Source organism: Pongo pygmaeus, chromosome 10 (genome assembly GCF_028885625.2).
Source record: "Pongo pygmaeus isolate AG05252 chromosome 10, NHGRI_mPonPyg2-v2.0_pri, whole genome shotgun sequence".
Classification (NCBI taxonomy): domain Eukaryota; kingdom Metazoa; phylum Chordata; class Mammalia; order Primates; family Hominidae; genus Pongo; species Pongo pygmaeus.
The window spans coordinates 48,056,519-48,081,227 of NC_072383.2; the positions used below are offsets into that span (position 1 = coordinate 48,056,519).

The 24,709-nt window shown below is 39.7% G+C and overlaps 1 protein-coding gene across 19 annotated transcripts in view; it reads left to right on the plus strand.

Moving 5' to 3' along the window:
* Window positions 1-24,709, plus strand: part of LARP4 (La ribonucleoprotein 4) — a 79,560-nt gene that overhangs the window by 26,236 nt on the left and 28,615 nt on the right. For 14 of the 19 annotated variants that reach the window (XM_054442791.2, XM_054442801.1, XM_054442795.2 and 11 more), the window contains 7 exons: window positions 1,243-1,390; window positions 2,409-2,564; window positions 3,985-4,060; window positions 9,009-9,145; window positions 11,085-11,188; window positions 13,807-13,917; window positions 14,956-15,009. In XM_054442791.2, the coding sequence (XP_054298766.1) occupies window positions 1,243-1,390; window positions 2,409-2,564; window positions 3,985-4,060; window positions 9,009-9,145; window positions 11,085-11,188; window positions 13,807-13,917; window positions 14,956-15,009 (786 nt within the window). The remainder of the gene's footprint in view (window positions 1-1,242; window positions 1,391-2,408; window positions 2,565-3,984; window positions 4,061-9,008; window positions 9,146-11,084; window positions 11,189-13,806; window positions 13,918-14,955; window positions 15,010-24,709) is intronic. The other 5 variants (XM_054442802.2, XM_063646937.1, XM_054442792.2 and 2 more) reach the window with 1 other exon arrangement.

Below are 24,709 nucleotides of genomic sequence, written 5' to 3' on the forward strand. Positions count from 1 at the left end.
GTGTGTGTGTGTGTGTGTGTGTGTGTGTGTGTGTGTGTGTGTGTGTGTGTGTGTGTGTGTGTGTGTGTGTGTGTGTGTGTGTGTGTGTGTGTGTGTGTGTGTGTGTGTGTGTGGTGGGGTGGGGGTGTGGGTGTGTGTGTTTTTTCTTTTTTGAGACCGAGTCTCACTGTCTCCCAGGCTGGAGTGCAGTGGTGTGTGTGTGTGTGTGTTTTGTTTTTTTTTTTTTTTTTCTTTTTTGAGACCGACTCACTGTCTCCCAGGCTGGAGTACAGTGCTGCAAACTCAGCTCACTGTAACCTCTGTCTCCCAGGCTCAAGCCATTCTCCCACCTCAGCATCCCAAGTAGCTGGGACTACAGGCGCCCACCAACACGCCCGGCTAATTTTGTATGTTTTGTAGAGACAGCGTTTCTTCGTGTTGCCCAGGCTGGTCTCGAACTCATGAGCTCAAGTGATCCGCCCGCCTTGGCCTCCCAAAGTGCTGGGATTATAGGAATGAACCATTGTGCTCTGCCTCAAGAGATTACCTTAAATGGCACTATTTAAAGTAGTTATGCTATGGACTTTAAGAACATACACTTGCAGGACAGGTGTAAAAAAAATTACAATATAAAGCACATCACTGCTTTTATCTTGGGATAAAATTTCTAGTTATAGAATTGTTCAGACTCTAAAGTCTCGATCGCAGCTTAGATGGCAATAAAAATTTATAATATTCTGGAAAATACCATAGATAACTAAAAAATTTGCTGTAGATGAAAAAATACACAAGTGTCTCTAAAGTTATGTAAATAGTTTAAATTTTGTGACATTTGCAGGTAGGTTGGGGTAAAGCAGTATTTCTATTTTATTTATTTTTCTGAGACAGGGTCTCCTCTGTCACCTAGGCTGGAGTGATGATGGTGTGTTTATAGCTCACTGTAGCCTCGAACTTCCTGGGCTCATGTGATCCTCCTGTCTCAGCCTCCCAAAGTGCTGGGATTACAGGCGTGAGCCATTGCACCTAGGCAGTATTTCTGTTTTAATATTTAGAGATACCTATTTTTTAATAGAGGAAGCTAAATTTTATATAGATATTTCACATTTTCAAGTTGATCAAAACTTTAATATTATTTATTATTTGTTAAATATAATTATTGGATTTCTCCCCCACTTTTAAGTAATGGAAAAGCAATTTTATCTAAATCTGTAATTTTCATGCTCTGACTTAAAAAATTTACAAATAGATCCTTCGATTATTTAGCAGGTAGCATCTAAAGGAACTGGTTTAAATCCTAATGCCAAAGTATGGCAAGAAATTGCTCCTGGAAATACTGATGCCACCCCAGTAACTCATGGAACTGAAAGCTCTTGGCATGAAATAGCAGCTACATCAGGTGCTCATCCTGAGGGTAAGTCTTAAATATTTGGTCATAAAAATCACAGTTTGGTTAAATGTATGGCCAAGCAAGTTTACCGAGCTTGAGATACATCTCTTTTTTTTTTTTTGAGACAGAGTCTCGCTCTGTCACCCAGGCTGGAGTACAGTGGCGCAATCTTCGCTCACTGCAACCTCCACCTCCTGGGTTCAAGCAGTTCTCCTGCCTCAGCCTCCCGGGTAGCTGGGATTACAGGCGCCTGGCTTTATCTCATGCCTGTAATCCCACACCCGGTTACCACACCCGGCTAATTTTTGTATTTTTAGTAGAGATGGGGTTTCACCATATTGGCCAGGCTGGTCTCAAACTCCTGACCTCAAGTGATCCACCAGCCTCGGCCTCCCAAAGTGCTGGGATTACAGGTGTGAGCCACCATGCCTGGCCAGGATATATCCTTTGATTATTTGATTAAGTATATTTATCAATTTTTCTTCCTTTAAACATACTGCATCCAGCATTTATAAATGTTTAACATGCAGTTTGTATATAATTCTCATTTATATCTAACATGAATAGATTGCCACTAATTTCAAGTAGTAGCTGTGTTTTTGGGTCCAGCATGCAACCCATCTATAATAACGATATTTATAAATTAGTTTTTATCCACCATCATTGACTCTGCTGTTTACTCACTGTTTGACCTTGGGCAAATAACTTAATTTCTCTATGCATTTTTCCCTCCATCTGTAAAACAGAAGCAATCTTAATTACAGCACAGGATTTTCTGAAAATTAAATGAATAAAGCGCATGGAGTAGTCTGATACATGGATAATGCTATATACGTTTTAGCAATTGTTGATCATTTTAGTTTATCCATAATTGTCAAAACTTTTCTCCCTCAGAATGATAACTCTTGCTTAAAACCATGCGGACATATTTCAAACTGGTAGAATTCCTTAAAATCTTTTTATAAGTGACATACTGCCCAGAGTTCCTGCAAATAGAATTTAAATAATTCCCATTTACTTTCAGTGTCTGTCTTTAATACAGGTAATGCAGAGCTCTCAGAAGATACATGTAAAGAATATGAAGTAATGTATTCTTCATCTTGTGAAACCACAAGAAATACTACAGGCATTGAAGAATCAACTGATGGGATGATTTTAGGACCAGAAGATCTGAGTTACCAAATATATGATGTTTCTGGTAAACTTTATGGTTTTATTGTTAAAATGAGAATTCATTACAGGACACCCCCCCACCCATGGTCTCTTTATACTTGTTCTGATAAACCTATGGCATTATTTTCTTATTTGAAAAGAAGGTTACGTTAATGTAATGTTAGTTGATTGTTACATTGTTTTCAGATAACATGACTTTTGTAATGTTAAAAGATTGTTTATGAAGGTTCTATTAAAGGAAAGTGTGAAATTAAAGATATAAAGGCAGGGTGGCTCATGCCTGTAATCCCAGCGCTTTAGGAGGCCGAGGTGGGCAGATCACTTGAGGTCAGGAATTTGAGACTAGCCTGGCCAACATGGTGAAACACTGTCTTATACTGAAAAAAAAAAAAAAACAAAACAGAAAACGAAAATTAGCTGGGCATGGTGGCGTGCACCTATAATCCCAAGATCATGCCACTGCACTCCAACCTGGGTGACAGAGTGAAACTGTGTCTGAAAAAGAAATTTTATGTATCTATATATAAACAACTGCCTACTTTGAACATAGAGTTGAAGTGATATGGCAAGCAATTGGTGTTTTTTTGTTGTTGTTTTTTTGTTGTTGTTGAGAGGGAGTCTCGCTCTGTTGCCCAGGCTGGAGTGCAGTGGCGTGATCTCAGCTCACTGCAATCTCTGCCTCCTGGGTTCAAGTGATTCTCCTGTCTCAGCCTCCCGAGTAGCTGGGATTACAGGCACGCACCACCACACCTGGCTAATTTTTGTATTTTAAGTAAAGATGGGGTTTCACCATGTTGGCCAGGCTGGTCTCAAACTCCTGACCTCAAGTAATCCACCTGCTTTTGGCCTCCCAAAGTGCTGGGATTACAGGCGTGAGCCACCACGCCTGGCCTTTAAGTGCTTTTAGTATTGTGCATTGTTAATTTTTTGATAAAAATAACCTTAAACTAATATGAAATGTATCTGATGAAAGAATGTCGAGGTTGACAGAAATTAGTTAGACTTTGAACTGTCCAAATTATAAAAATAATAAAAAATACAGTTTGGGCCAGGCACAGTGGCTTATGCCTGTGGCCAGGATAGGAGGATTGCTTGAGCCCAGGAGTTTGAGAACAGTCTGGGCAACGTAATGAGAGCCTGTCTCTACAAAAAATAAAAAATAAAAAATTAGCTGGGTATCGTGGCACAAGTTTGTGGTCCTAGCTACTCAAGAAGCTGTGGTGGGAGGATCATTTGAGCCCAGGAGGTTGAGGCTATACTGAGCTGTGATCGCACCAGTGTACTCTAGCCTGGGCAGCAAAAGGAGACCCTGTTTCTCAAACAGTAGCTTTGTGGTGAATTTTGATTGTAGATACTTTGTGGCTTCTGAGTACAACAGTATGTCAGATTTATCACCTCTACTAACATGCTGTTAACTTTTTTTCCCTCTTCTTTTCTACCATAAGGAGAAAGCAATTCAACAGTTTCTACAGAAGACCTAAAAGAATGTCTGAAGAAACAATTAGAATTCTGTTTTTCACGGTATTGCTATTTCCCCTTTATTGAATTTTATTAGTAGATGTAAAATACGTGTGAAATAGAGCGCAAGGATAGTGATTATTATTTAACTAAATTTTTTTTTTTTTTCTTGAGACAGAGTCTCATGCTGTCGCTGGGCTGGAGTGCAGTGGTATGATCTCGGCTCACCGCAGCCTCCGCCTCCAGGGTTCAAGAGATTCTCGTGCCTCAGCCTGCAGAGTAGCTGGGATTACAGGCGTGCGGCCACCACGCCCGGCTAATATTTGTATTTTTAGTAGAGACAGGGTTTCACCATGTTGGCCAGGCTGATCTCAAACACGCAACCTCATGTGACCTGCCCTCCTCTGCCTCGCAAAGTGTCGGGATTACAGGCGTATGGCACCACACTTGGCCCCTTATCTAGATTTAAAAGTGTAGGGCTGGGCGCTGTGGCTCACGCCTGTAATCCCAGCATTTTGGGAGGCTTCGGTGCCTGGATCACCTGAAGCTGGGAGTTCGAGACCTGCCTCACCAACATGGAGAAACCTCGTCTCTACTAAAAATACAGAAATTAGCCGGGCATGGTGGTGTGTGCCTGTAATCCCAGCTACTCCGTGGGCTGAGGCAGGAGAATCACTTGAACCCCGGAGGCAAAGGTTGTGGTAAACTGAGATCGCACCATTGCGCTCCAGCCTGGGCAACAAGAGCGAAACTCCATCTCAAAAAAGAAAAAAGAAAAAGCGTAGTCTCCAATCTGATATGCAAAGGATCTATTCTTAATATAAAGATAATGAAGTTTGCATTGGATGTTTTTTCTATGAACATGCTCAATTTTGGAATTGACAAAAAGTTATTTCTTGATGCATGTTTTAATAGTTGATTCTTGTAACATTAATCATAGAGTCATTTTTGGCAAAATAGTAAGGAGTTGGATAGATAATTTATATCGCCAGTGTCTTCTATTAAATAAGGAATCCTTTCAGGCAAACATTTGGAGACGTCTTATTTACAGATAAGAATAATGGGCCAGGCGCAGTGGCTCATGCCTGTAATCCCAGCACTTTGGGAGGCCAAGGTGGGCGGATCATGAAGTCAGGGGTTCAAGAACAGGTTTGCCAACATGGTGAAACCCTGTCTCTAATAAAAAAAACAAAAATTAGCCAGGTGTGGTGGTGGGTGCCTGTAATCCCAGCTACTTGGGAGGTGGCAGCAGGAGAATCACTTGAACTGGGGAGGTCGAGATTGCAGTGAGCTGAGGTTATTCCTGGGCTCCAGCCTGGGTGGCAAGAGCGAAATTCCACCTCAAAAACAAAGAAACAAAACATTCATGTAGTATTTACTTTAGCCTGTACTTTGGGAGGCCAAAGTAGGTGGATCACCTGAGGTCAGGAGTTCAAGACCAGCCTGGCCAATATGGCAAAACCCCATCTCTTCTGAAAATACAAAAATTAGCGGGGTGTGGTAGTGTGCCCCTGTAGTCCCAGCTACTGGAGGCTGAGGCAGGAGAATGGCTTGAACCCAGGAGGTGGAGTTTGCAGTAAACTGAGGTTGCAGCACTGCACTCCAGCCTGGGTGAATTTTACCTACTAACTAGATCATTTATGGGTCTGCTTCTATTGTCTGGTTTCTTCTCTTGAATTATCTGTCATAATTTACTGCCTTTTTGTATGTCTTGTAAATTTTGATTTTATGCTGTACATTACTTACAACAGAATCATAGAAGATGTAGGTGATATAACCCTAGACAGAGTTTGAACTTTTTTTCTATTAGGCAGAGAGTGAAATGTTGATTGCTTCAATCCAATCAGGAACTGAGCTAGGTCAGGGCTGAGCAACAGTTTTAAATGGACTCAGTTCACCTTTGATTTAGCTCTATTCCTTCTACATGGCCCTTTGAGGCTTTTGATTTAGAGCTTGGCAGTTTTGTGTCACCCTAATCTTACAAAACCAAGGAGATTTAGATCTCTAATACAGAGATTTGAGATTTAGCTCTTTAACTTCCTACCCCATACTGCTTGAAAATCTGGCAGTGTCTTGGCCCAGTGCAGTGGCTCACACCTGTAATCCCAGCACTTTGGGAGGCCAAGGCAGGTGGATCACCTGAGGTGAGGAGTTCAGTATCAGCCTGACCAACATGGTGAAACCCCATCTGTACTTAAAATACAAAAAATTAGCTGGGCGTGGTGGTATGCACCTCTAATCCCAGTTACTCGAGAGGCTGAGGCAGGAGACTCACTTGAACCCAGGAGATGGAGGTTGCAGTGAGCTGAGATCGCACCATTGCACTCCAGACTGGGGAATAAGAGCGAGACATCGTTTCAAAAAAAAAAAAAGAAAGAAAGAAAATCTGGCAGTGTCTTATCGGGGAGACTTGCGTTTGCCACATTTTTGCTTGCACTGGGACTTAATCACAAGACCACATAAATTTTACTGTCGTTTCAGCCTGACTCCCAATCTCCCATCTTCCTCTTTAAAACTCAGGAAACATCTTATGGGGAAAATCAGCTGTATTGGTTGGCTCCCATAATTTCCATTCATAATTCTAGTTCTGTGCCCATTACACCTACCACACACTTATATACAACTGCCTGGAGAGCTGCTGGTTTCTCTGTTGTCCAGTAGAGTCTGAGTCAAGATCTGCAAATGCTCTCAGGAAGGAAAGATCTTCTTTGGGGCATTTTAGTCATTCTGTGCTTGAAGCTTCCACGGCTTTCCCAGATCTCCAAAAACGTGATTTTTTTTTTTTTTTTTTTTTTTTTCCTGTAGTTTATCCCAGCTTTTTTAGTTGTTGCAGTGGAAGCTCCTACTTGTCATGATCCATCACATCCTACTCAGGACTGTGATATAGTTCGAACCAGCTGGGTAATTGACATTTGTAGCTCAGCAAAATTGCCGTTAATACATATCAGGTATTACTCATGAATAATCAAATCTTAGATGTTATATCCATTAATTTGATTTACTTCTGACAAGGTACAGTTTCTTTAGCTAAGAGTTGAATCACTGTTTAAGAATAGACCTACTAAATTTCAGAGTTCATTTAGGCTACAGCTTTTTAGTTTTGCAAAAATTATGTTTATAGTTGTCTTATTTTCAGAATCTTAAGGAATATCTTTTTTTTTTTTTTGAGATGGAGTTCTCATTCTGTTGCCTAGGCTGGAGTGCAGTGGCGCGATCTCGGCTCACTGCAACCTCTACCTCCCGGGTTCAAGCAATTCTTCTGATTCAGCCTCCCGAGTAGCTGGGAGTACAGGCACACACCACCGTGCCTGGCTAAGTTTTGTGTTTTTAGTAGAGACGAGGTTTTATCATGTTGGCTAGGCTAGTCGTAAATTCCTGATATCAGGTGATCCACCCACCTTTGCCTCCCAAAGTGCTGGGTTTACAGGTGTAAGCCACCATGCCTGGCCTCTATTTTAATAGAATTTGAATGTAAGGGCCTTTGAGCCTGCTCCTTGCCAGGCGCTAGGCAGTTGAAATACATTATTGATTGAACAGCAAAGATCCTTCATGGAACCTATATTCTGACTGTGAGAACACAAAACAAACATAATAAATAAGCAACTCAGGAGTATGTTAGGAGATAAGTGCTATGGGAAAAAAATTAAATGCAAAGACAGGAATCAGGAATGCTGGGGTGGTTGCAGTTTTAAATAGGGTGATCAGTACAGTACTCTTTGAGAAGGGGGCTTATAAGCAAAAACTTCCACCTATTTATAGCCAGAGTGCTTCAAAGAATATTTGATGTGAATAGCAAGGTGTGAATTTGATTTTACCTAAGTTTATTAAACAAGATTTTACGTGTAAGATGCAATGTTTGCATCTTCTTTTTTTAATGTACCTTAAAGCATCTTGTGTGTTAATATTAAATATATATTTTTTATTTTTCGTTTTGTTTGTTTATGTTTTGAGATGGAGTTTCGCCGTTGTTGCCCCAACTGGAGTGCAGTGGCGTGATCTCGGCTCATTGCAATCTCCGTCTCCCAGGTTCAAGTGATTCTCTTGCCTCAGCACCCCGAGTAGCACCCACCACCAAGCCTGGCTAATTTTTTATATTTTTAGTAGAGACGGGGTTTCACCATGTTGGCCAGGTTGGTCTTGAGCTCTTGACCTCTAATGATCCACCCGCCTCGGCGTCCCAAAATGCTAGGATTACAGGCATGAGCCACTGCGCCCAGCCAATTTATGTATTTATATATAAGCATGTTTGACTTAAATAATTTAAAACATGTATTTTGGACAGGGTGCACTGGCTCACGCCTGTAATCCCAGCACTTTGGGAGGCTGAGGCAGATGGATCACGAGGTCAGGAGATCGAGACCATCCTGGCTAACACAGTGAAACCCCGTCTGTACTAAAAAATACAAAAAAAAAATTAGCCGAGCGTGATGGTGGGCGCCTGTAGTCCCAGCTACTCAGGAGTCTGAGGCAGGAGAATTACTTGAACCCGGGAGGCGGAGCTTGCAGTGAGCCGAGTTTGCACCACTGCGCTCCAGACTGGGCGACAGAGCAAGACTCTGTCTCAGGAAAAAAAGAAAAAGAAATGGAAAATCCTTCTTGAGTCAGTTCACAGTTCAGCTACAGTTTTTATCATGCGTATTCTAATATCACTGATGAAGTATTTATAAGATGGGACTCTGCTATATGTAATGTTTTGTTAAAATGCTACTTGTAATATTAAACCTCTTTATATATCAGTATAATTGTCCAATGTTGTGCTAGACGTGTTTGGGAATTGAGATACTGTAAAAGTTATATTAACTAATGTGTATATATATATTACATTAGTATCTTTTGAATTGAACTTTTAACAACTTTTTAGAGTTCGCTGAAAAGTTTAGTGTTATTTCTGATAGAATAATCTATTTCCATGCATTTAAAAAGTAGATAGGAAGAGTGAGTAAGATACCTCTTGTTAGATGCTTTTTAATAATTGCTTGTTTTATAGGACTATTTTGTTTATTCTTTTCAGAGAAAATTTGTCAAAGGATCTTTACTTGATATCTCAAATGGATAGTGATCAGTTCATCCCAATTTGGACAGTTGCCAACATGGAAGAAATAAAAAAGTTGACTACAGACCCTGATCTAATTCTTGAAGTGTTAAGATGTATGTAAAAATACCTTTTAGCTTTTTTTTTTTAATTTTAAACGTAAAATGTTATTTTGACTTCTGATCATATAGGGAATTATTTTTACTGCCCCCTCCCCACCCCCTTATTTTGTTGTTTTGTTCTGAATTCTCTCTTTGTTTTTTTTTTCGGGGGTTGTGGTGAAGGACAGGGTCTCACTCTGTCACTCAAGCGGGAGTGTGATGGTGCAAATCGCAGCTCACTGCAGCCCCAAACTCCTGGGCTCAAGCCATCCTTCTAACTCATAGCCTCCCAAGTTACTGGGACCCCAGGCGCACACCACCACATCTGGCTAATCTTTAAATTTTTGTATAGAGGTGGGGTCTTGGTATATTCCCCAGGCTGGTCTTAAATTCGTTGGCTGAGTCAGTCCTCCCACCTTGGCCTCCCAAGCCTTATCTTTATTTTTACTGACAGGTGTGTCTATAAGCCACCACCTTTATTTTTACTGACGTGTGTGTATGTGTGTGTGTGTGTGTGTGTGTGTGTCCTGCTCAGCCTCCCAAAATTGTTGGGATTACAGGCGTGAGCCACCACCCCCGGCCTATATACAGCTTCTGTAATAATTCTGCACCTTGGTTGTTTATCATCTTGCCCACTTAAGAAGTATAAGCAATTAAGTCTCATTTTTCTGGAGTGTTAGATATGTATCGTTATCACACAACCTTTAAGACAATGTCTTTCAAGTTTATGAACCCAAATAAGAAGTACATTTTTTGTGACAGTTCAATATACACCATATACCTACACCCGACCGAAATATTTGTAACAAACTTGTTTCTAATTTTACAGCCTACTAATGAGTTGCTATGGGCAGTTTGACAAATACTGCTCTGAAGTTTGGTAATGGATTTTTATTTCTTGATTGAAGCTTTAAGAATTTTTGCTGGATTTTGTGTCTTGTATCAGTATTTCTTGGTAACCTCTTAAGAGTGGGTTTTGTTAACTATTTGACTGAATAAGGCAGATCTTCACTTTTATATGAGATGTGTTGAAAATGTTTAAAAGTTAAATATAGCAAGTCTGATAATAGACTTACAGTGGAATAGATTTCCATTTCCAGAGGATTACAAACATTTATGGAACATTTATGGAACATTACAGAGGATTGCAAACATTATGGAATCTCTCATTGGTTTGTAGAGACATCATTTCTGAAAATGACCCAATCTTGTCTGCATTAAAAGTTGGCAAAGAGAGGCAGAATCTCCCACCTGTTTAGGCTGGAACTTGGCACTTATTATACCTATGCCATCACACTTAACTGCTTATTTTATTCTGTCTACTTACCTGCTCATGGAGATCTGGTATATTAACTCCATGAAGGGACTATTTGCTACTATATTTAGTATAATATTTCCTCATAATCAGCATTTAAAAGTTGGCTTTTGGGTCTCTGTAGTAGTATGCAAGATTAAGTAAATTGAAATCCTGGATAGCTTATACTTTGCATATAGTTCTTGGTTTAAGGGCTTCTTGAACTTTAATCTTAGGAAGAATTTCTTCACATATCAGATTTCATTACATTCCTCAGCATAGTGTTTGGCCAATGAAAGTACACTAATTTCTGTTAACATCCATTTGTTATCTCCTCAATGAAGAATTTGTTTATTGTATACAAGAAATTTGCCTTATTAGATATATGTTGTATGCTCCCTGAAGGCAGTGCCAAAGTTACTCTGTAAGTACTCTGAATGTTTTTTCAATGAATAACATTTGATAGTGTTCTTTACATACAGATCTCCAAAAAAATTGTCATACCTATAATCTTTGATTCTACAACTCAGTTTCTTTAGGATATTAACCCAGCCTCTGCAAATTTACTCAGTTGGAAATTAAAATGAATAGTTTTTTTAATGGCGTCGATAATATCACTATTTGTCACATTTGAATGATACCTTTTCTTTTAAATTTCAGCTTCTCCCATGGTACAAGTTGATGAGAAGGGTGAGAAAGTGAGACCAAGTCATAAGCGTTGTATTGTAATTCTTAGAGAGATTCCTGAAACAACACCAATAGAGGTAAATTATTAATAATTGTAAACGCTAAATGTTCTCTGTTTAAATTAAAAGAGGTTTCTTCTGCCTTTCGTGGCAAAGAAGAAAAATTGGAAGAGGTACACAAGCAAGCATAAGTCAGTGCCTTCATCAGTTACTGTGAAAAGGTTAAATACTAATTTGTTCCATTAATTCTGAAGTACTAGGATGGTATAGAGAAAGGAAAAGATATAGTTCTATTTTCTTAGAAGGGTAGACAAAGTATTGCAGTGAAACATTCTGAATTTACTAGATTGATTCAATGGCAACTAATATATAAATAGGCTATTTTGGGAACTTGAGAATTCATCTGTAAGAATGAATGAAAAACTAGATTTTGATTAAGGATTAAGGAGGCAGGGCCGGGCTCAGTGGCTCATGCCTGTAATCCCAGCACTTTGGGAGGCTGAGGCAGGCGGATCACGAGGTCAGGAGATGGAGACCATCCTGGCTAATATGGTGACACCCCATCTCTACTAAAAATCAAAAAATTAGCCAGGCATGGTGGCGGGCACCTGTAGTGCCAACTACTCGAGAGGCTGAGGCTGGAGAATGGTGTGAACCTGGGAGCTTGCAGTGAGCTGAGATGGAGCCACTGCACTCCAGCCTGGGTTACAGGGCGAGACTCTGTCTCAAAAAAAAAAAAAAAAAAAAAAAAAGGATTAAGGAGGCAGGACTAACCCTATTGTTCAGCGAAATATTATATAAAGCAAAGTTGCAGTCATAAAGATGGTATGGTACATGTACCAGAATAAAATAATGTTTGAATGATACATTATAATCAATTTGACAATTAGATTCTCCCAGTTATTACTTTGCAATTATTTAAAGCCAAAGGTTTTATTACCTGTTTTACTGATGAAATAACTGACGGTTAGGATGGTTACGTAGCTTGCTCAAGGATACAAGGGCTCTTAAATGACAGGAGTTTGGGTTTGAACATGATCTCTCTGATTCTAAAGCCCATGTTTCATAATCAGTGTGCCACAGAGCTTCATGTTAAGTTGCCATGATAAGGTGATATACATTAAAGAAGATGAGGATAATTAGTAACTGACATTGTAATTGATTAGCTATTTAGAGTAGAATGTTATTTTGTTTTATTTTTTGAGACAGGGTTTCAGTCTGTCACCCAGGGTGGAGTGCAGTGGCACGGTCACGGCTTACTGTAGCCTTGACCTCATGGGCTCAAGCGATCCTCCCATCTCAGCCTCCTGAGTAGTTGGGACTATTGGCGCATGCCACCATGCCTGGCTAATTTTTGTACTTTTTTGTAGAGATGGGGTTTTGCCATGTTGCCTAGGCTGTTCTCAAGCCTCTGGGCTCAAGCAATCTGTGCACCTTGGCCTCCGAAAGTGCTGGGATTACAGGCATGAGCCACTGTGCCCCATTTCATCATTTTTGCAGTTATGACAATTCATATTCTGAATACATGAAGAGTTCATACACATGAAAAACAGTAAATAAAACAAGGCACCAAATGTTTTGTTGGGTTTTTGAGGAGTTTTTTGTTTTTTGCTTTTAAAATTTTTTTTCATGTTAAGAAATTTTTCCTCAATCAATGGTTTTCTGAGATAGGTCTTGCCATGTCACTGAGGGTGTAGTATGGTGGTACGATCATAGTTCACTGCAGCCTCAAACTCCTTGGCTCAAGCAGTCCTCCTACCTCAGCCACCCAAGTAAGTAGCTGTGACTACAGGAGCCAGCCACCATGCCCAGCCAATTTTCACTTTTTTTGGTAAAGATGGTGTCTGGCTATGTTGTCCAGTCTCTTCCTGAGCTCAAGAAGTTCTCCTACTTCAATCTCCCAAAGTGCTGAGATTACAGAAGTGAGCCACTGAGCTCTCAGGCTGCATTTGACCTTTGCTATTTCAGTAGATATTTTCTTTCCCTCTGTTAATTCTTAAGGATACTTAATGTTCGCTTAATTTTTTTTTTTTTTTTTAATCTGCTTTCCATCCATTAACAGTTTTACCATTTTGGGTTTTGGTAGTCACCCTTTTTCTGAGTCCATATAGCTGTTGGAGTTTCTGTTTACATTTATACTAATTACGGAAAAGAGAAGATATGTTTGCACATTAACTAATGTATGTGTTGTAAGCAAAGCAACTGGATTAAATGAGAATGCGTGAAAATTTGTATTGCCTAGAAAATGTTAATGAAGGATATCACTTGTCCTGTGGGAGGCCAGGCAGGAAAAGGACAGGGGAGATTTCACTAAGCATTTAGCTTGCCACTGGAAGTGAAATACTTATGCTTTGCTGATCGTAAAATAAATCATCCCAAAATCATGTACAAAATATATCTCCTGGCCAAGTGGAGTGGCTCGTGCCTATAATCTCAGCACTTTGGGGTGCTCAGGCGGAAGGATTGCTTGCATCCAGGAGTTTGAGACCAGACTCAAATATATTTCCTATTAACTCTGTATTTGTTTTGAAACACAGCCTATCCTCAGTAGAAAAATGGGCAAAAGCTAACAAGTGAAGTGATAGAAAGGACCAAAGACATGAAGATAGGCTTAACATTACTAGTAAACAAACCAACAAAAAATGCCAATTATTGATGTATTTTTTAGAGTTAACTTATTTTCTTTTTCTTTTTAGGAAGTGAAAGCTTTGTTCAAAAGCGAAAACTGCCCCAAAGTGATAAGCTGTGAGTTTGCACACAATAGCAACTGGTATATCACTTTCCAGTCAGACACAGATGCACAACAGGTAAGAAGAAAACATTTTTCTGATACAAGTCCATCCTAGTGGCAAAATAAGTAGTGGTATATTTTAATTGAGAAAATGTGTGTTTACACTGATGTTTATCAAGACTAGTGAGTACCTTGGTCACCCTTTTGCTTTTGCTCAATTGGTTTCCTTTTTGATCATCTTCCTAAAGTTTTTCAGTTTTGATTTAGGAAGTTTGTTTTCTGTCGATAAGAATATTAACATAACAGTTTTAAAATTAACATAGGGATCGAGAACCATGTACCTAGTGGCATTTTTAGTTCATAATAGGTCTGCAATAAACAAAATTCATGGAATTTTGACTTGATGGTTTTATTCTTTTTTTTTTTGAGACGGAGTCTCACTCTGTCACCTGGGCTGGAGTGCAGTGGCGCAATCTCGGCTCACCGCAACCTCCACCTCCTGGGTTCAAGTGATTCTCCTGCCTCAGCCTCCCAAGTAGCTGGGATTAGAGGCACCCGCCACTACGCCCAGCTAATTTTTTGTATTTTTAGTAGAGACGGGGTTTCACCATATTGATCAGGCCGGTCTCAAACTCCTGACCTCGTGATTCGCCTGCCTCGGCCTCTGGAAGTGCTGGGATTACAGGCATGAGCCACTGTACCCGGTGATGGTTTTATTCTTAATTGTTAACATGTCTTAAAGAGAAATAATCCTTTGAAACACAAATATATCTATGATAAGAGTGTTTAAAAATCACTCACGGATTTTTATTTTTTAAAACAATTTATTAGAAAGTTGATCATTTTTAAATTGGTTTCTAGGGATATTTTGGGTCTGTTTTCAATCCTAATGCATTTTGTCTGCAGTAATCCATGGTGGCTTTTCTACAATAAATATGAACTGTGGTTGAGAAGGCGTTACATTTTTACTTTTTCATTCCCTGTCCACCTGCACAGTGGAATCACCTACATAATTTTGTTTTTATAGTTTAATACTAAACTCTCAACATAATAAAGATAACTTTACTGAAATGTTTGAATGCTAATGAAAGTTTTTTTTGTGCTTTGTTAACAGGCTTTTAAATACTTAAGAGAAGACGTTAAAACATTTCAGGGCAAGCCAATTATGGTAAGAAATAGAGGAGATCAGTGTGAAACCAGAACAGGTTTTGGTTCTCTGTATGAGAATTTAAAAAATACAGACAGATAATATTTTATAAAAACCCATAGTGACTTTCAAAAAGTTTCTGGCTTGGGCCAGGCGTGGTGACTCACACCTGTAATCCCAGCACTTTGGGAGTCCAAGGCAGGTGGATCGCGTGACACCGGGAGTCCGAGACCAGCCTTGCCAATATGATGAAACCATGTCTCTACTAAAAATAGACAAAATTAGCTGGGTGTTGTGGCACACGCCTGTAATTCCAGCTACTTGAGAGGCTGAGGCAGGAGAATTGCTCCAACCCGGGAGGTGTAGGTTGCAGTGAGCAGAGATTGCACCACTGCATTCCAGCCTGGGTGACAGAGCAAGACCTTGTCTCAAAAACGAGCAACAACAACAAATTTCTGGCTTGTATTATGTGCTACTTCAGAAAATTCTTTGATAAGCCATAAAAATACTTTGTGTACAGCAATTCTTTACAAAGGGGTAACTTCAAATAGCATGAAGTTTAATTAGATGCTGATTTACAACATATGAGATAATTCCAGATCTCAAAATGAGCAATAGGAATAATTTTTAGAAACAGAGATGAAAAATATTCACAGTACTTTCAACCTCATCTCAATTAACTGCATCACTACGTTAACATACAACCATTTGGAAACCTAGGCATTGTCATTGATGACACATTTGATCACTATGTTTACATGTCTAATCTGTTCTCAGGTCCTGTGAAAATGCTTTCCAAAAATCTCCCATTGTTTAGGCTTGAACACTTGGAGTAGCCTCTTAACTGCTGTGTTATCAACTTTTCCCCCACTTAATCTGTTCTTCACATTGCTACCAGAGCTAGTGTTCTAAACCATAATCCAGTAACATACACTTAGTTTGACTTGATCCTCATTCCCTGTGTGCTATAGTTATTCTTATTTGTAAATATAATACATTATTCTTACTAATCCCTCTGTGTTGAACTCTGTGTGTCACTTTCTGTTTTAAGCACTTTATGTGTATTGACTCATTTAATCCTTACAAGAACCTAATGAGATAGTGCTTTTGTTTTCTTCAGTTTCCTAGTGAGGATAATAAGACATGAGGGTAACCTACCTTGTTTCATGTAAGTAGTAGGTGGAAGAACTGGGATAACAGTGACTTACATTTATTAAGAGGTTTTAAGAACTTACCATATTTAAATCTCATTATTGCTGTGAAGTAGGTGGGATTATTAGTTTCCATATTACAGATGAGGCTGTTTTCTAGCTGTCATTTTACTTCCTCTGTCTATGATGTTCTTCTCCCTTTTATCTTTCCCTGCTTTGAGGCTTTTATAAAGGTATTCTCCTGAGTCTTAATAGCTTTAAAGTTTTAAAGTATTTCAGAATTGGGTCTTTGGTATATCTGGAATTAATTTTTTATATAGTATAAGATAGGAATCTAGTTCTATTTTTTCCCATATATGGAAGGACATTTATTTCAACACTTAATTTTTTGTCATTTCCATTCTTCTGCAACTTCTGCAGCTATGAGATTTGTTTCAGATTCTCTGTTTTCTTTGAGTTCTGCTTCCCTGAACCAATATGGCTGTTTTGTTTTGTTTTGTTTTTGAGACTGGGGTTTCTTTCTCTCTGTCACCTAGGCTTGAGTGCAGTGGCATGATCACAGCTCACTGCTGCCTCAACCTCTCAGGCTCAAGTGATCTTCCCACCTCAGCCTCCCAAGTACCTGGGACCACAGGTGCGCACCATCATGCCTGGCTAATTTTTAAATTTTTGGTAGAGTTGGGGTCTCACTGTGTTGCTCAGGCTGGTCTCAAACTCTTGAACTCAAACAATCCTTCCATCTCAGCCTCCCAAAGTGCTGAGATTACAGATGTGAGCCACCGCACCATGATTGCATTCCTGGATATCACTGTTTAATTTAATTTTATTTTATTTTCTTAATTTATTTATTTTTGAAATGGCGTTTCACTCTTACCACCCAGGCTGGAGTGCAGTGGCACAATCTCAGTTCACTGCAACCTCTGCCTCCTGGGTTCAAGCGATTCTCTTGCCTCAGCCTCCAGCGTAGCTGGGATTACTGGTGCCTGACAACCACGCCCAGCTAATTTTTGTATTTTTAGTAGAGACGGGGTTTTGCCATGTTTGCCAAGCTGCTCTCGAACTCCTGACCTCAGGTGATCCACCCACTTTGGCCTCCCAAAGTGCTGAGATTACAGGTGTGAGCCACCTTGACTGGCCAGATATCACTGTTTTAATTATCATCATTTTATAATATCCTTATTTACTTCTGCTAGTTCTTTGTCCTTGACCTTATTTTTCAGGATTGTCTTGGCTTTTCTTAGATCATTACATTTTCACACAATTTTAGAATATTTGTCTAGTTCCAACAAACAACTGAACAAAATCCATAATGGAATTAATAGAATTCTGTTCAATTTATTGGTTAAATTGGGGACAGCTGGCTGTTTTAGCTTACATTATTCATTATTATGGTAACTATTATGTATTTCAGTGTTAATTCAATTCATTTTTACTACTTTAAAATCATTTTGGTTGCTTTTTCTTCTTGGTATCTTTTTTTTTTTTTAATGTTTTAATGTCTGCAGATAATCACTATTTTGATTATTCCTTATACCTCCCATTTCTTATTTCTATTGCTTTTGCTGGGGGTCTCAGGTATAGTAGTAAAAACACAAATATTTTATCATAAGTAATGTTTTTCTCGGCCATTTTAGTTTTTCTTTATGCTTCTTTTGATGAGCCATCACATAGCAACATAAGTTGCAAGAAAATTCACATTAACTTTTTTACCATTTATTAAAATCAAATGACCTAACACCTGGAAAGACAGGTGCAGAAGCAAGGAATGCTATACTCTAATCCTGGTGGTGCTTTCTGCCACCAGCTATTGTATCTTGAGTATGTCAGGCCAACCTGTAAGGTTCTGGTTTGTTTCTTTGTAGTGTCCATGCTCTTCATTTCTAAAGTTCTGTGATTTAGAAATGATTACGTTGGAGGAAAGGGACATTAAGTGGATAATGTTTATCCACTCGTTTCCTAATTTATTGATGATTTCATTAAGAGGCAGTGCTTCATTCTGTTTCAATTATGATTTCTATGCCTGACAATAACTGGTATCAGTTCCCTTCAGCCTAAGGAACTTCCATTAGTGTTTGTTACAGTACCAACCAGCAATGAATTCTCTTAGTTTTTCCTTAACTAAAAATGTCTGGTATTTCACACTCTTTTTTGAGACAGGGTCTTGCTCTATCACCCAGGCTGGAGTGCAGTGGTGCAATCTCAATTCATTGCAGCCTCCTCCCGCCTCCCGCCCACCCCCCCGCCCCAATTAGCTGCGACTACAGGTGCATGCCACCATGCCCAGCTAATTTTTCTATTTTTTTGTGATAGAGATGGAGTTTTGCTATGTCATCCAGGTTGGTCTCTAACTCCTGCGGGCAAGCGATCCCCCCACTAAGGCCTCCCAAAGTGTTGGGACTACAGACGTGAGCCACTGCACCTAGCATTTGTGATGGGTATTTTCCATGGATACAGAATGCAGGGATGACAGCTAAAATTATTTTCCATTCTTTTAAGATACCATTCTGGACTCTTGTTTCTGATGAGATGTTCACCATCATTCACATGGTTGTTCCCCTGTGTATGATATGTCCCTTTTCTTTGCCTGCTGTCAAGATGTTTTATTTTTGGTTTCCAGTAGGTTGGCTATGGTGTGTCTAGTATGGTTTTACTTATTATACTTGGGAAATACTAAACTTCTTGGCTCTGTATGTTGATATTCTTTACTGCATTTGGGGAATTTCCAAATACTTGCCAAAAATTTTTTCTGCCCTCTCTTCTCCTTTCTTTTTTTGGTACTCCAATTTCATATGTTGGACTGATTGATGTCACTGAGATTCTGTTCATTTTTCTTCAACCTATTTTTGTTGTTGTTGTTGTTCTCCAGATTGGATCATTTCTGTGGATTTGGGTTCATCTTCAAGTTCACTGAACTTTTCTTTTGCTGTCCCCAATGTGATAGGACTGTCCAGTGAATATTTTAGATGCTGTATTCTAGAGTTTCCATTTTTAAAAATATTTATTCTCTCTCTGCTGTGATTTCCCCTTAATTTCAATTTATTAGAAACATAAATGTTATCCATGAATATATGTACTTGTAAGAGGTGTATTAAAGTCTTTGTCTGCAGTCTGACATCTGGGTCATCTTGGAGTCCTTATTTTCCCTCCCTTTTTTTGATTCTTTTTCACCTGCAATTCCATGCCCTGAAATATTTCTTTCATTGCTGTTTTCTTTTCTATTTTTTGACATGGAGTCTTGCTCTGTCGCCCAGGCTGGAGTGCAGTGGCGCAAACTCGGCTCACTGCAAGCTCCGCCTCCCGAGTTCACGCCATTCTCCTGCCTCAGTCTCCTGAGTAGCTGGGACTACAGGCACCCACCATCACGCTTGGCTAATTTATTTTTGTGTTTTTTAGTAGAGACGGGGTTTCATCGTGTTAGCCAAGATGGTCTTGATCTCCTGACCTCATGATCCGCCCGCCTCAGCCTCCCAAAGTGCTGGGATTACAGGCGTGAGCCACCGTGCCCGGCCAATTGCTGTTTTCTTGACTAGTGGACTCTTTCTCTCTCTCTCTCTCTCTCTCTATATATATATATGTGTGTGTGTGTGTGTGTATATATATATATATTTTTTTTTTTTCTTTTTTTTTTTTTTTTGACGGGAGTCTCGCTCTGTTATCCAGGCTGGAGTGCAATGGCATGATCTTGGCTCACCAAAACCTCTGCCTCCCGGGTTTCAAGCGCTTCTCCTGCCTCAGCCTCCCGAGTAGCTGGTACTACAGACGCATGCCACCATGCTTGGCTAATTTTTGTAGTTTTAGTAGAGATGGGGTTTCACTATGTTGGCCAGGCTGGTCTCGAATTCCTGACCTTGTGATGTGCCCGCCTCAGCCTCACAAAATACTAGGATTGGAGGCGTGAGCCACCGCACCCAGCCTAGTGGACTGTATTTTTGAAATAATGCTGTTTACTTGATTTTAGTTCCTTAGGGGACATTTTAACATTAAAGTGTACTATAATGTATGACATTACTTAGGTAAAAGCAATAGCCATAGTTATTTTTTAGGTCTTGTTAAAATCAGTTTGTCAAGGTTGGCCATAATTGATTTCTTATTGTTTGACTGGTTGCAATTTTAGGAGTGGAGAAGGGTTCCTGGCCTATGGCTGTAAGGATCATAAAATGTATCTTTCATACATTCATTGAAGTGGTGATTTTATGCTTTCACATGTGTTATTTCATTTGATATTCCCAGCAACTTGGTGTGCCTTTGGTTTCTAATCTAACCTTCTTACATCTTCATATTATATAGCTTGAGCATCCCAAATCCTAAATTTGAATTGCTCCAAAATCGAAAAGTTTTTGAGTACTAACATGCTGCTCAATGGAAATGCTCATTAGAGCCTTTTGGATTTTCGGATTTGGGATGCTCAACTGGAAAATACAATGCAAATATTCCTAAACACAAAAAAAGCTGGTGCCAAGCATTTTGGGTAAGGCATACTCAGCCTGTGGTTTTATTAAAAGGGTCAGCAAACATTTTCTTTAAAGAGCCAAACAGTAAATATTATAGATGTTGATGGCCACGTAATTCCTGTTGCAGCAACTTGTAGGGCAAAAGCAGCCACAAGCAATGCATAAAATGGTCTGCTTTATAAATTTACCAAGTGTTAGAGCATTTTTTTCCTTTTTAAACTTAATAAAGGAATATGAAGCATATAAATTGATAAAATGGTATAATTAGTTACTGTTTACCCATTATCCAATTTTTCTCCCAGTTTTATTTATTTTATTTTATTTTTTAAAGAGACTGGGTCTCACTTTGTTGTGCAGGCTGGAGTACAGTGTGCGTGATCATAGCACACTGCCACCTTGAACTCCTGGGCTCAAGGGATCCTTCTGCCTTCAGAGTAGCTAATTATTTTGTTTGTTTGTTTGTTTTTGTGGAGACAGGGTCTTACTGTCTTCCCAGGCTGGTCTCAAACTCCTGACTCAAGTGATCTTCCCACGTTGGCCTCCCAAAGTGTTGTGATTACAGGCGTCAGGCACTGGGCCCAGCTCCGCACTACACCCCGCCCCCCCAACTTTTTTTCTTTTTTTTTTTTTTTTTGAGACGGAGTCTTGCTGTGTCACCCAGGCTGGAGTACAGTGGCGCAATCTCAGCACATGGCAACCTCTTCCTCCCAGGTTCAAGCAGTTCTCTGCCTCAGCCTCCCGAGTAGCTGGGATTACAGGCACCTGCCACCACGCCCGGCTAATTTTTGTATTTTTAGTAGAGATGGGGTTTCACCATCTTGGACAGGTTGGTCTTGAATTCCTGACCTCGTGATCCACCCGCCTCGGCCTTCCAAAGTGCTGGGATTACAGGAGTGAGCCACCACGACTGGCCCCAGCCCCCAGTTTTTAAATTTTGGCAAAATGGACATAAAATATAACATCTTAACTGTTCTTGTTTTTGTTTGTTTTATCTTTTTCCCCCCATCTTAACTGTTTTTAAGTGTACGGTTTAGTGCTATTAAATACGTTCACAATGATTTGCAGCCATCACTGCCATCTGTCTCCAGAACTCTTTTTATAAGACTGAAACTCTATAAATGTTACCCAGTTTTAACAGTTAGTAGAAAATGGCCATTCTTGTTTCCTCTATATTCCCACTCATTTCTGTCCACAACCCCAGTCATCTTGAAGCAAATTTCAACCTTAATTTCAGATTTCATCCATAAATAAATTAAAATTTGTATCTCTAACAAGAGGGATTCTTTCCCTTTTTTTGAGACTGCGTCTTGCTCTTATGCCCAGGCTGGAGTGAAGTGGTGTGGTCTCGGCTCACTGCAACCTCTGCGCCACTGGGTTCAAGCAATTTTCCTACTTCAGCCTCCTGAGTAGCTGGGATTACAGGCACCCACCACCACGCCTGGCTAATTTTTGTATTTTTAGTAGAGACAGGGTTTCACCATGTTGGCCGGGCTGGTCTCAAACTCCTGACCTCAGTTGATCTGCCTGCCTTGGCCTCACAAAGTTCTGGGATTGCAGGCATGAGCCACTGCACCTAGCCGGGATTCTTTCTTAATACATGACGACAATATCATCATTAGACTTTTAAAAATGAAGAATGTCTTGAACATTATCAAGTACCTAGTCACTTTTCATATTTTCCTGATTCCCCTTCTTTCTTTCTCTTTTTCCTCTTTAAAAATCTGGTCCGGGCACTGTGTCTCATTCCTATAATTCCAGCACTTTGGCAGGCAGATCACATGAGGCCAGGAGTTCCAGATCAGCATGGCCAACATGGTGAAACCCTGTCTCTACTAAAAATACAAAAATATTTAGCCAGGCTTTGTGGTTTACGCCTGTAGTCCCAGCTACTCGGGAGGCTGAGGCCCGAGAATCACTTGATCCTTGGAGGAGGAGGTTGCAGTGAGCCGAGATCACACCACTGCACCCCATCCTTGGCGGCAGAGCAAGACTGTGTCCAAAAAGAAAGTAAAATAAAAAATAAAAATCTGTAGTTTTTTCCTATAACTTTGTATTTTTTTCTTTTGGAAGTTTATGGGTAAGATAATCATTATCTGTCTTGCAGAGTTTCTTGGAATATAGATTTTGCTACTTTTATTCTTGAGTGCAGTTTAACATGATTCTCTGTCCCTTCTCTCCTGTTTTTCATGCAAATTGGTAGCTAGATCTTTTTTCTTTTTCTGTTTTTTAAAGACATGGCTATCATGGAAAGTAGCTAGATATTGATCTGTCTCCCATATTTCATGCATATTGGTAGCAAGAGGCATGATCAGAATTGGGTTTGATTTTTGGGGCAACAGGGAGGATACAAAAGCTAGCTGCTATGCTCATTGGTCTGTTAATTCATTAGAGATTGCTAAAATTGTAGTATTTCTCTATCTGTTTTTCATTTATTAGAAACTCATACTCATTTTCATTACCCTAAGTTACAGGTTCTATGTGAAATCCATGTTACATGCTTGATTCTGGCTTTTATTACCAGTTTTTAAAAGTGTTGATTTTTTAGCCAATTTTTATCTGTTTTTGGTTTTGAATATTTAAATATATTTGGGGTATTTACTGTTCATGTTGATTTTGGCCTCTTTGAATTGACTCCTGAGACCTTTTGTTACACAGCCATAGCAATTTTTTTTTTTTGAGATGGAGTTTTGCTCTGTTGCCAGACTGGAGTGCAGTGGCACGATCTCGGCTCACTGCAACCTCCACCTCCTGGATTCAAGCGATTCCCCTGCCTCAGCCTCCCGAGTAGCTGGGACTACAGTTGCGCACCACCACGCCCAGCTAATTTTTTGTGTTTTTAGTAGAGACATGGTTTCACCATGTTGGCCAGGATGGTCTTGATCTGACCTCGTGATCCGCCCTCCTCGGCCTCCCAAAGTGCTGGGATTACAGGCGTGAGCCACCCTGCCTGGCCAGCCTTAGCAATCTTTACTGGTTACCTTGCTGTGCAGTTTGTCAAGATGTTCCAGGCTCTTACACATTTCATGCCAAAGGTCTGGAGTCAACCAGTTCTTTTAAATCCTTAGGCTACTTTATGGGGAAATGGCATTTTGTAGACCACTGCCTAGACACAAGTAGTATTTGTGTCTACTGGTTTTGTCATTGTTTCTAAGCTTTTTTAGACAGAGCTGTTTTGGTTTTTATGTTTTAAGACACAAATATAGGTTTGTACTGATGCTTACAATTTAAATTCAGGCTATATGGTTTTCCTTTCTTCTGCCTCATGTCTGTTTCTGCTTTTTCCCATATGAAAATCTCGGAAAAAAATCCGCCTCCTGGGTTCAAGCAGTTCTCCTGCTTCAACCTCCCGAGTAGCTGGGATTACAGATGCGCACCATCATGCCCGGCTAATTTTTTGTATTTTTTTAGTAGAGATGGGATTTCACTATGTTGGCCAGGTTGGTCTCGACTCCTGACCTCAGGTGATCCACCCGTCTTGGCCTCCCAAAGTGCTAGGATTACAGGCATGAGCCAGTGTGCCTGGCTGCCTTGTCTCCTGTTAATTTTTTTTTTTTTTTTTTTTTTTAATACTTAATAGTGTATTCTGGAAGTCACTTCATAATGGTGTTCAGAGCATTTTTTCAGTTCTTTTTTACGTTTATGATACTCAGTTGTTTGGATGTACACGTTGTATTCAGCTGGTGATGGACTGTTGGGTTGCTTCTGGGGCCCATAGGTTTCGTCACCTTTTACAATTAGTGAATAGTCGTGGGTATATTTTTTTCCCACAGCTTTATTAAGTTATTCTATAATTGGCAAATAAAATTGTATACATGCTTTTTTGGTATTGCAAACATTTACAGTCAGCAATTTTGAATTATATAATACATTATTATTGACTATCATCACCCTGTTCTCCAGAACTTATTTCTTCTAACACAAACTTTATACCTTATGAAACATTTCCCCAGTCCCTCCCTCCCCCTATCCCTGGCTTATGGTAATCACCATTATACTGTCTCTATGAGTTCCACCTTGTTAGATTTCAAACACAAGTGAGATCATGCAGTGTTTGTCTTTATGTGCCTGCCCTATTTCACTTAGCATAATGTCTTCTAGGTTCATTCAGGTTGTCACAAA